Source organism: Lissotriton helveticus, chromosome 6, assembly GCF_964261635.1.
Source record: "Lissotriton helveticus chromosome 6, aLisHel1.1, whole genome shotgun sequence".
Classification (NCBI taxonomy): domain Eukaryota; kingdom Metazoa; phylum Chordata; class Amphibia; order Caudata; family Salamandridae; genus Lissotriton; species Lissotriton helveticus.
This window is the reverse complement of record NC_136067.1, coordinates 992,855,776-992,868,793: the sequence shown is the minus strand read 5'-3', so window position 1 is coordinate 992,868,793 and position 13,018 is coordinate 992,855,776. Positions and strand designations below refer to the sequence as shown.

Here is a 13,018-nt window from a genome sequence, read left to right as displayed (position 1 = left end):
AGTTATTTTTGATGGAGTTATTAGAATTTACTCTACTCCACAGCTACTTCACATGGAAGGATGAGTGGTTTCAACAACTGACCGGAACCTCCATGGGTAATTCAGCAGCTCCCACCTATGCGAACATGTTCATGCATAGGTTTGAACAGGATCACATCCTTTGCAAAACACCATGGAAAGAACATCTGAAGATGTTTGTTAGATTTATTGACGATATTTTTCTCATGTGGCAAGGCCCAGAGGATATTCTACTCAATGAACTGAATCAACTCAATTCCATTGACTCACGGTTACAATTCACATTTGAAACTCAACCACATTCTATAACGTACCTGGACGTTCAAGTAACCAACACTAACACTGGATTTGAGACAAATTTGTTCCGCAAACAAACAGACAGGAACAACACAGTACACTATTCGAGTTTCCATCCACAACCCCTCAAGAACCATTTACCATACAGCCAACTCATCCGAGACAAAATAATTATTTCTGACCCTAACAGATTCAATGAAGAAGTCAACACCATCACAGCACGCTTCAAAGCCCGAGGGTATCCTAACCCAATCCTTGAACAGGCGAAACAAAGATGTGCTACTAAATCTAGAGACGATCTACTAAACACATCTACCACACCTAAAGCCGACGTCATCACCTTGGTCTCGAAATATTCCACTACCAGCCACAAGTACAAACAAATCATTAAAAAACATTGGGACATACTTAGAGTGGAACCTGATTTCAACAAAATGTTCGAGATGAAACCCATTTTTGCTTATTCACGAGCTAGAAACTTGGGGGAACTGATCAAACACCCCAAAGTGACGAACCAATCATTCAAAGGCACGATCCCTTGTTGGAATTGTAGTCACTGTAATAGTGTCATCAAAGGCGCAACAATAAGTCATCCCATGAAAGGGCATAAAATCAAGGTTAGAGCTACAGCCACGTGTGATACAGCCAATGTAGTCTACATGTTGAAGTGCCCATGCGGCAAAATTTATATTGGACAAACCGAGAGAAAACTCAAAGTAAGAATAACAGAACACAAATCCAATATAAGAACCAAACAATCCAAATCAACCGTAGCTCAACATTTCCTTGAAGCCGGACATGCCATCAGCCAATTACGTTTTTGCGCATTGGAGACTATCATCAAAGAACCAGGCAGAGATAACCACAATGAACTTTTAAAGCGTGAAAACTATTGGATTTTTACACTGTCCAGCATGAAACCTCATGGCCTTAATGACCGTGTTGAATACACTTGTTATCTGTAATTAATTATTGGTATTTTCCTGAATGCGTTTAATGGCTAGTTCTGTATGCTTATTTTTTCACCCAACTCCCTTCCATTTAGTTTATTTCAACCAGTACATACACTCGTCTTTATTATATTTTCTTATCTCTTCACATTCGTCTTCCACTCGTTTTTTACATGGGGCTTCCGTTTTCACTTTAGCCATTCGTTTCGTATTAATGACCTTTTAGTCACATTCACCATCCAGTTCCGTTTTCTGTCGCCTTACTCTCCTCACCGACCTCCCCGTATAGTCCCGTTTCTATGTTTAGTTCACTCTCAACACGTCACGCTAAACGCCACTGATACCATGGTAACCCTTCTTACTAAATACTTCCGGGATCAATTCACTTGCTTCGACCGGAACACAGAATGTAGTATCGTTAACCCACCTTCGCGTGCACGTTATGGTAAGTTCTTTTTAACCGGCACGTACATGTTTCACTTCCCAGCTTCATGTTCTGTTTCCCGCATGTGGGACTCGCGGGTACCAACACGTTAACGTTTCCCTCGTGGTGCACATTTTTTTCACCGTTCTTTCTTGAATATCTTGTTAGTTAAGAGATGTGTCCGTCACCATTACCTTTGGTCTCTGACTCCTACTCTACAAACCCCCCCCCCCCTTTTTTTCACCTCACGAGTTCACGGGCACAATTTTCATTTCCCCTTTTTTTAACACTGCATGACGCTTCACATTTACGATATCTTCTTACACCACTTCGTTTTCCTTTTTTATTGACAGAATATTTATCCCTGGGAAGAAGGCAATCATGCCGAAATGCATCGGGATTCATATGAGTGCATTTGTGAATATTGAAAGACTAATTTGAAGTATGATTTTCCTGTGAATATAACAAGGAGAATAAAAGAAGAAAATAAAAACAAACATTGATAAGACATACGATATGTATCGTGGATTTTGTTGAAACCTTTATACAAGGACTAGCGAGGAGCACGGGGGACACTTTTCACTGTATGAATAGTGCTACCTCAAGTATTTTCCATGCCCCCCGTCGGAGGGTGATACCCCGGAGCACCTCACAAACTTCGAAATCACAGGCAGAATTGCTGTGCGTCCAACCACACCCCATTTCCCTTGCACACTTTGCCACTGGATTCAAGCTAGTCTGGCTGATGAGTGGTGTTACCCTGAAACTGGTCCCAGGATGCTTGTTTCCGGTTCAGGGAGGACCTGGCCTGGCAGTTCGGGCCATGTTGCATGATCTGGCTTGCTAACCAAGACCTGTGTGCAGATTCAACAACCTCTTTTACAAATCCCTAAAGTGACTGCCCCATTTGCATCTAACTTATGCAAACTCAAGCCACCATCATCGTCTGGGTACCCCGTGCTTCCCTATCTCAGATGAAGACACTGATTCAGCAGGAGTCCAGGCTGTGAGGATGAGGTGACAGCAGGCCTCCCCTCGCCATCACCAAGCCTGTCGCCATTATATCTCTGTTGCAGCCACCATTTGGTCACAGTCACAATGTCTAAAGATGTAGGGTGGTGGGGTGCGTCCTGACCTCTAGCTGTATCTTTTGTACCACCACTGTCCCATACAATGGTGTGGCAACCCTCCTGGGTCTCAACAGGCTATGCATAGTCTAAGCGAGGTTCTGGAGGTTTACCAGACTACTCCAGTCCTCTAACCACCCACTGACCCTGGTATGGAGAGAGTGCGGCAAACAGCTCAAACCAGACCACGGTGGTGAAACATGGCCTTTCCATGGGTCACCAGTAAGTACTATCTTTATTGCTTCTTCACCTGGGTTCTTGCTGCTAAGCGTGTGAAGTTCTGGCATATCTGGACTAGAGCCAGGAGTTTTAGTGAAAAGCACCCGTAATTTAGGCTTTATGGACTACAACTCTTCGACTGAATAATTTTACCAGTAGAGTTTAAACATCTGAACTTATTATTAAACATATGCACCCTGCCCACTTCCTCACACATTGGTCCATGTGAATGACAATACACAGCAAGAGCCCACATACACCCTGAGGTGAAATTCTCCTCTTCCTCAAATTATTCGGACACAAACTGGTTTCTCTACTGTATTATGAAATGGAAACCAATACCTTTAGTGCAAATCTGGCCATGCCCCAGCACCCGGGGAATTCTTTGCTTGGCTTGTTACACCACTCACAAGGCTCTTGCCAGCACTGGCACAACCATGCTCTCATTCGCCACCACGATACCCCGGATAATGCACAATTAGTTCCTGCACCCCTCTGTTCAAATGACAAAGATAGAACCCAAATCAAATATTTGGGCGCCAGTGGAGTCTTTGCTTTATGTTTTACACAGCCCCAAGGCGATTGAAATGTTGGTAGGAGACAATGTGGGAGACACACAACAGCACAGAAAATGTTTGGCCACCTCTTTATTAGACCTTTACCACAGGGTAATTCCCTGAGCCTCCTGTATTCTATCGTCAAACCAGCCAATCTGAGCAGGAATAATTTTTTCAGCATTAACCGACTGTACCATCTAAAATCGCAAAGTTTGCCCCCCAACCTCCCCCTAAGTGTGTAAGGTGTGTCTGTGTGGAAGCCAAGGATGTCCATATTTTCTCTGAATTCCCCAGGTTGAGTAATTACTGGGGAGGAATGGAACTCTCTCTAAAAGGTATTCTTGGTATGGAGATCAGTCTGAATACAGCGCTGGTTTCTCTTTGGGGTGGATGAGAAAATAAGCAATCTGTTGAGGCGGACACAGAGAGGGCTGCTCTTTTACTTGATATTAATTGCTAGAAGAGAAATTTGTAAGAAATGAAGGGACCCTCTACCCCCGAAAGTGGAAGACTGGGTTAAGGTGGCCGTCAGGGTTTGGCGGCTAGATCAGGGTTTAGAAAAGTGCCTGACTCCAGCTATATGGACTGACTTTTCAAAATGGTGCAGCTCCTTGGGAATCGACTATTCATTCCAATGATTACACCAAGGCACCGATAAAGTTGATGGTCCTGTATGGCGTCATGGCTTTGGGCCAATGCAGTGACCGCAGGGTGGATAGTTCGACGAAGCGGTCCCTTGATAGTTGCAGACGCCCTCTGGTGATATGAGGATAAAGAAAGAAAAAAAAAAGAATTGCACCAGTCTCCTCTAGCACTCGGCAGGCAGCAAAGGACTATGGTATGTGTTCTCTATTTGTCTGTGCTACATGCACAATAGATCCCCTTGCTGGCACTGAACAGATTGCATACTGTGGAGAAAAAAAACTTTAGGCAGTAAGGAAGTAAATAGTTAGGAAGGATCAAAGCATCCCGCGTCCAGTTCTCTAATTCCCCAGGTACACACTCGTATAACATCACCTGGCCATCGCTTAATTTCAGCTGTACTGATACAGGATGTATTTGCTCAATTTTAATTGCTGCTAGCAGATTTAAAAAAAATAAAGGATACTCACTGTTCAATAGGTTTTTCACTTTCACAGACCATCTGTTCTGGCTTTTCCTGGATTTGCTCTGAAGCATAACCCTCGGAGCCCTCTGTAAATTGTCTCGTTTTGGAGGCACGCTTTGTCTTATTTTCTTCGGGAAATAGATAAGCCACCTGAAATAAAGCGCAGGGATTAGATCAAAAAAGTTGAATTTGCTTCTTTTCCAAAGAGCCGTTTTCCTAAGAAATTGCAATGTGCAATGATTTGTCAGTCACAATCTTTTTACATAAATGTATAGTTTGCTGACATTTCTTCAGACAGAACAATTTTGTGAAGAACTTTCAGTGTAAAACACTGATTACAAACTTTATTTTTCACTTAAATATGCAGAAATGATTTTACCCATAATTCAACATCTTCGAGGTGTACAGGCACCATATTTTACAGAATCGACAGTATTCCAACTTCCACATCCTGTCTGGATTTTGACATTCCAAACAGGTGGACTATAAAGCGACATCCTCAGTTAAGCACGCATTGTTCCCCCCTCAAAATCAAACCAGTTCTTGTTACTTTCAATATATTTTTGTTACATGAACAGTTGAGATGGCTGTGGGGGACACATTTCTCTGTGTGTGGCTTATTTTCTTTGTTGTTGGTCTCATGATGCATGTGTGCAGAATGAGCACAATGCTGGCCCACAGTCTTTCGGGAGGAAGGCATAATCAATGTGAATGAGCACTATTTACCTACATATTTATTTTCAGTTTAATCAATTCTCTTCCCTAATAAAGTGGTGTGTGTATATATTCACACATGTCATGAAAATGTGTACCCTGCATGTCCTTCTAATATGTAAATCAACGTCTTGAGCTAAATGTGAAGTGAAATTCCAACTGGCACGTTTGCACAAGGTCAGTGTAAATATTGGAAAATGTGTCTGGCACAGGAGTGATGTAGACGCCAGTGAGTGAAGGGTTAAATACCATCTTAAGGTGGTGGGGTAGAATGATGGTGGCTCTGTGGGAGGGAGGGAAAGAAAGCACCAAATATCTGAGTCATTTTCAGACCCGAGTAGGAGGTAGAGGTTTGAGGGAAGTATGTTGTGGAAAGCAACGATTTATATTTTAATCGTTGGTCAATAATCCCACACTAGTTGCTGACATGAGGAAAGGGATATGGCAAGCTCTGAGCTAGAGTCATGGAGGTCCAGGCCTCGGGCAGAGACTTTTTAAGGCATGAGCAGAGGGGGCCCTGGCCCAGGGCCACAGCCTTTCAGGGGGCACCTTGATAGAGCCAGCTCGGTTCTGCCCTGGTGACCCTGAATAATTCTTACACAGATTGTAATACACTCTCACACATCACCCATATTCAAAATAAATGAAAGGAAAATTGTATTTGAAACAGACATTTTACAGAGAAATGCTGCATTTGTTTCATTCTTTTATATCAAAGCAGGACCTCACATATTCATATGTCACAGAGATTATTTGCAGTAATATAAGTGACCTGCTGCTGTGTTACAATATTGAAAACACACCTCACTATCCCTAAATATTAGATGTAAACACATTTGGAATATGGACCAGTGTGCCTGTCCACTATCAGTGACCTTGTCAAAGAGGGCGTGAAAGAGGTCAAAATGGATCATAAATTCAAACCCCCAAAATCGTTAAATGTCCCTGGCCTCGGGTGCAGTCTGTAGGCCATTTTGGGCTCCATGTCATTCTTTCTGTGTCTTAAGCCAAGCCTTGAGTGCTTCACTTTTCCCTGCAATGTTTGTGTATGTGGGATGGTATGGGCCTATGAGGGAGTGAGGCTTGGGGAGCGCAAACCGACATTTGTTCTCCTACTTCTATGTAATGTTCTGCTGTTTGTGGCATGACTCGGGAGGAGTTGTGTGGTGTGCAGGAGTGGGAGAAAATACCCTGTCTATGGTTTTTGTGTCATTTTCTGCAAGGTGCAAGTCAGAGGTCTCCAACTTTTTCTGCAATAAGAACCACTAATAGCCAATGAAAATCATCCGTGGCTTCTAATTTTATTAGTGTAATAATAGTGACCTCTTCAGACAAGATTATATTAATCGCCACCATATACAAGACTATGAGCAGTAATCCTCACCTTAGTTCATCGAGCATGGTTGCCACAAGAAATGTAGAAAAGGCTTTGTCAATGCGCAAAACTCAACATGGGTAATAGATCAGTGCCCCTGGCTGTCAGGTAGTAACAACAGTAATAAGTCTCCCAAACACTTTATGATTTTTTTGCTCGAATATCCGCTTTGAATATATTTTCAAAATTAGAAATGTAGCAATTTCTCTACAAACATCAGAATATGAGGTCTGAAAATACACACATTTTAGTCTTGAATTTACACTTTTCAAATTCGATACCATTTGCGATAGGCTGGGGAGGCACATAAAATGTGTCATTCTGTTGTAATTCCATTGCTGAGGGTTGGAGGTGGGCAATACTGAATGTTTGTGTTTAGGAGATCATATGTCATTTTCTGCTGTATCTGACACAGGGCATGGTCGTGGAAGATATAAGCTGTGGCAGGCTTAGTTAGCAACTAATATTGCTTATTTGTTCTTTGACTTATTTGATTTCTGTGTAATATTACACCTGGGGGTTTCATAAGACAGGCCATAAGCTGTGTTCATGAAGGCCCTTGCCTGTGCCGGTACATATACTCCAACAGAGTGATCGCTTTGAGTGGTACTCATTTAAAAAAAAAAAAAAACAGTAAATGTGTTTAAGGACATTAATTTTACCAGACTCAGTAGTCAGCTATTATATCAATTGAGTCTGCATTACTAAGAATCACACAACATTTGAAATTGCAAGATTATTTTTGTAATTTTTCCTAAAGACGCTTTGCGAAACAAGTATAACTTTAATCATTTATATTCCATAGAAATTGCAAAGTTATGAACTGTACAAATGAGGCAGCAGATGAGTTAACTGAAATATGGTGCACCTCACAAGCTGTGAATATTTAGCATTGAGTAATAAAAATGCAAAAGCTGTACATGCCATTGATCACGTAAGCCTCTATAGTTTGGGAAAATGCAACACTAAAGACAGCCCTAATATCAGTGTTTAAAAACTGGTTGACAACAAATGTTGATGTTTCAGTTTTTCTGTGGCAAAAACTCTGTGGGCCATCATCAGGACAATTTGATTTGTATATCAAAGTTGCTGCCTAAAAATGCAATAAATATTGAATAATCTTCTACTTTACATGAGCCACTTATAACAGCTGAGGTGGCTGGCATCAGAAGCATTTAATAAATTCTCAAGCAATGTTATTAAATATAATAGCAAAGTCATATAACATGAATTAAAATGTTTGTACCAATGCAACTGTGCCAACGTGCCATGGGTGGTGTAACATCTTCCCAGACTTTCCATTCTCCCATTCCTTTTAAAAAACTAACATCCACATATCTTAAAGTTGAAGGGGTATTTCTTATATATAACATTGATGTGTTGTTTAATGAGTTGGGGTTTTTCTGATGGGGTTCTCATTCACATCTACTATTCTAGCATTATGCTTCACTGTAAAGGTCACCTGATGTTTACTTGTTTTCCAAAACATTAGAGCATCATCAACCTCTTACACAAGCCCAGATGGCTCATGGCTGAAGTAAATATTTATAAAGCTGTTCAATATCTAATTTTTAGTGCTCCGAGGCGTTAAGACTCACTTTCCCCATCAGAAAAGCAAGAGGCAAAGCCCGACAGCATGGAGCATCAGAACTACGACCTATTGATTCTTAAATCAAGTTATCTACACCCCAAGCTACATTGATGGTTGTCCGAAAATCCATAATGAGAGGTTTTCCACTTCATGCAGGTTTCCCGTTGGTGCTAACAAAGGACGTCAGTTCCTTAGATGGGGTGCCACCATGATGGGTAATTGATAGGCTGAAAGCACTCTTCAAATAGAAGTTCTCTCTACAGTATGTCAATCTCTGCTACTTCCAACATCAAATACAGGAACAACATGTTCTAGTACAAACTGACAATACAATGACTGTGCTTATGCAAACATTGGATCTCAATCAAGTTCTCTATGTCTAGTAGTCCTACACTTAGAGGCGTGGATGGAATCTTCTCTCGCTAAAGGTTTCCTACATCAGGGATCAGAAAGAAGAACACATTAATCAGGATATGTCATCCTCTCAGCACCTGTCCATATGTTCATCCATCCTCAGGAGATTATGGCAAAGGTTTTATAGACATGTGTGCCTCCTCTTAAAATATCCAACTACCTAGGTGCTGCTCCCATTATCCACACTAATGTCTTGGAATGTGGATGCTTCTAGTCAGACTCACAAGACATCTTGAAAGGGCCTCTACAATCAGAAATCTAGATGAACCTCCACCTTAATATCCTATTCTAGGCATTGGAAATATTTCCAATATTGGTGTACTACCTCACTCACCTCTACTCAATGTAAGTCTTTTCTCAATTACTGTTTTGCTTAGAGGGTTTTAAGAAGATCCCCTCCCTTTAAGAACACAGCGGGCACCAATTAGAGCATTTCATGATCCTTTGGTCAGTTTGGGTGACCCAAGGTTTCTCACATCCTGAAACATGTTTTTCTTCAATTGTTCTATGTCTAGGCTTTCTTCTCCTCATTGGGACTTGACTCTGTTCTTAGAATTACTTCGGGTTCCCTTTTTGAACCTTTATCTTCTGCTAATCTGACATTTCTGACAATGAAGTTTCTTTCTGGGGTTCAATCTGTTCAGCTTGTCCAATTTGTGAACTGTTTTTTTCACCGTGCGGGTCTCCATTCATGTAACTCTGGGAATAGTATTGTGTTTTGTCCAGATCCTGAAGTTCTCCCCAAGGTAGCAACCTTAGCTCATATGGATATGGAGAAGGTTTTGTCCAGCTTTTTCCCTTCTCCAGCTTCTCTGGTTGGGAAGCCTTAGATTCAATGGACATAAAGAGAAAACATTTTATTTATCTGGAATGTTTTAATAGTTCTAAATGTCTGTTTGTCTGATCTTTCTATAACTTTTATGGGAGCTGGAAAGAGATGAAATGATAAGTCCTTAGAAATAAGTCGTTGGTTTTGTTGCATAATTGCTTTAAACTGTTCCTTGACTTGTACTCCCTTTCCCTGAGCATTTCCAGGATAGATACACAAGGGTGTTGCTTCCTCCTGGGTGGAAGTCTAGGGTTTTCCTTAATCTGAATTCTAAAGAGCGGCTACTTTGGTCTCTTCCTACACATTTGTACAACTGTACAGGACAAAATGTATTGTCTGAAGGTTGCTCTTTTGTTCTGCCTTAAATTGTAAATGTCACCAGGAAATTATTCCCTGGGTGTTACATTAGTAAGTGACATACTGTGTGCATATTTTCTTATGTTTTAGATGAAAAGGCTGATTTTTGACTTTGGTGTACCTCCTCTAATGACAAGCATGAGGGATGAAGAGGTAATGCTTAGATTACTTACTAGTGCATTTCATTACTCCTAATCCTACTCATCCTCATCCTCATCATAGACATTATAAATAGCCCACCATTCTTTGACTTCAGCTTTCCAGTCGGCAAGGATAAGTCAGGGCGTATGCTGGGAAGTTATACCCTTTATAGCACCCAGTAGTGTGAGCGTGGTCTGTATTTTCAGGGTGTTCCTCAGTTCTTCCTGTCTGGAGATAGGTTTACGTCAAAATTGCTGAATTTGAAGAGGACTAGTAGGATTATGTGTAATGAAGATTACTGCAAAGTCATCAATACATTAGTGATTGTGCTATAATATAATGATATGTTCAAATGTGAAAATAATTCCCATGTAGACTACAAGCCATGTGAAAACCTACGCAGCTTGGATTTGTGAGTCTCACTCAATGTTTCTGATAGAGTGCTGGATATTTTTGAAGTTATGCAGTCTTTCACTTTCTTCTTATTCCTGATTAAAGGTAAATTGTCAAAATTAAAGTAAATGGTCCTCTAGCCAAAGATATGCATAATTATTTGGCTGCCACAGTATGATGAGTGGCAGCTTCTTATCAGAAATAAATTAGCTGCAGCCCCACAGTGTGAAGACAGAATACACTGCTCACTGTAATCCTGGGTCAAATGGGGAAACATAGCTGGAATTGCCAGCAGAAAAGAGATGTCCCTATAACTGTGAGTTGGTATGTACGTTACCAATATTTTTGTAATGTACTCGCACCATTTGTATTGTCTCATAGTGCTTTCAAATTCTGATGTGTGTACACACATAGAAGTTGGTCAATTGCTGACTGCAACATCATATAGGTTTTGAATACAAGAGTGGAGGAACTTATCTCCTCCTGACCTCTCGTTGATGCCCTGCTCAGGAAAACCCCTCCTTTTGCTGTTCAGCAGATATTTCATTGTAGAGAGGGCAGATTAAGAAGCGCCAGGGTGCTGAGTTACGAAAAGAAGTATTGTGCGGAAAAACTATGCGCTGTACATAGGTCCACAGCTCTCAAAATGCACATTGCTTGTGCCCACAATTATACGGACAGGTCCATTCACTGGGTTTCAATGGAAAAGACCAGCTGGCAGATCAAGTAAGAAGCTGTAACCCCTTGTGTGGCTGATCTGAAGATGCCACACAAGAGGACCAGGGAATAGGGTAGAGGGATGGTGGGAGAGGCAGAATCGATGAAAATTTAGCAAGGCAGGCCGCTACAAGAGTTCACCCAATCACCTCCAAACAGGTTCTGTAAAAGTAAAAAAAAAAAAACCATATGCATGGCACAGTACAATGGGAACTACAGCACGCAAAATACTCATTCCTTAAGCCAGCATTTACATGGGACGAGAAAAGCACTCAGGCTGAGAAGGATGCAGTATTTATTAGAATCATCAATGAAACGTAGGGGCAATTTTACTATTATATCACGCAATGCAGCATCCGATGGTACTGTGCAGTGTTGAGTGAAAGGGAGTGAGCAGGACAGCACCACAGCTACAAAGATATGGCCTGATGGCATTCTCTGTCAAAGAACTAGTGCACAATCAGGCTGCCTAATGTCACAGACAGACATTGGCACTACAGTACAACAGTATATGTGTAAGTCCAGCATAGGTTGTGTACAGAAAGGATACCCTTCTAGTGCAAAACACTATGGGGCATATTATCAAGGTGCGGCGAGGATATTATCGTCCCTTTAGCGTACGTTTTTGGACGAAAAGCGGCGATAATATTATCGCATTATTTACAAGGACACGCTAGCGCGTGTTTCCTTGATTCTGCTCCCGTTTTGTGAACGTCTCACTTTGCATCTCTAATGAGATGCAAAGTAGGCGTTTCCTGGGAAAACAGATGGGAAATTATTGCTAACTGTCCTCCGTATTTACATTACGGCCCAGGACACCCTTAGCGATATTTAAAGACGCGCTAACAACGGTTATCGCCGTTATTGTACGTCTGCTTTTTTCTTGATTTACATATATTCTAGATGGGAGGTGGATTGAGTGGGGACACTTTTACTCACGTCGTGAGATAGCGCTGCAGAAACTCTCTCTGCCTTTCAGGTTACTGCTCGCGGAACCCGCTTCGTGTGTGGGCTCCTTTCATCACTACCGGCGAAGCTTGCTTCTGGAGTCCAGCGCCCCTTGCCAGAGGCAGTGACTGTGGGTGCTTGTGCAGGGCTGCGAGCGAGTGCGGGCTCAGGACTCCAAGTCCCAGGAGCGCCCGCCAGACTCAATCGGCAGCACCTGGGCCGCTCTCCCTGCATGCTCCGCCCCCCTCACACCCATCATATAATTACAGCCATCTAGCCCCGCTGCGCGGGAGCGACCGGGAGAAGCCCGGGACAAGGGCGGGCCCGTTCTAGCCCGTTACAGACCGGGCAAGACCGGACCGGGCCACCCCTCTTGGCTGTCTGGTTGTGCTAGATAGCCTCGGTAATAGTACTCTTCGCACATTTCAGCCCTGGGATATTGTCAAACGATGTCTTCGCGTGAAAGTCGGAGCAGGGCTGTTAAAACTGTGAAAAAGGCTACAGGGACACTGGATGACTTTATCACAAGGACTAATACAAACATTGACATTGAGATCACTAAACTACAGTATAGAGTGTCCTTGGAGCTGGAGGCAGCTAGAAGACTGTCCTCAGACCTTGCACTGGGTAAAAAAATCTTCTTTAGGTGGCATTGCTTTAGCTAAAACTCCCGAGCGTTCTACTGGCCCTACACCCATTATTATACTGGCCGAAGTGCATTCCGCTTCTGAGGAAACAGCTATTTCTGCTGATGCCATATTAGATTCAACCCATCAAACAGTCAATAGCAATTTATTTGAAAACTCTACTAAAGTGGATATACTGTTGGAGGATGTCAA

General features: G+C 42.1%; 1 protein-coding gene across 2 annotated transcripts in view; it reads right to left on the bottom strand.

The window, feature by feature from the left end:
- Positions 1-13,018, bottom strand: part of LOC144761620 (uncharacterized) — an 878,183-nt gene that overhangs the window by 22,465 nt on the left and 842,700 nt on the right. For both annotated transcript variants that reach the window (XM_078646920.1, XM_078646921.1), the window contains exon 14: positions 4,705-4,850. In XM_078646920.1, coding sequence (XP_078503046.1) covers positions 4,705-4,850 — 146 coding nt within the window. The remainder of the gene's footprint in view (positions 1-4,704; positions 4,851-13,018) is intronic.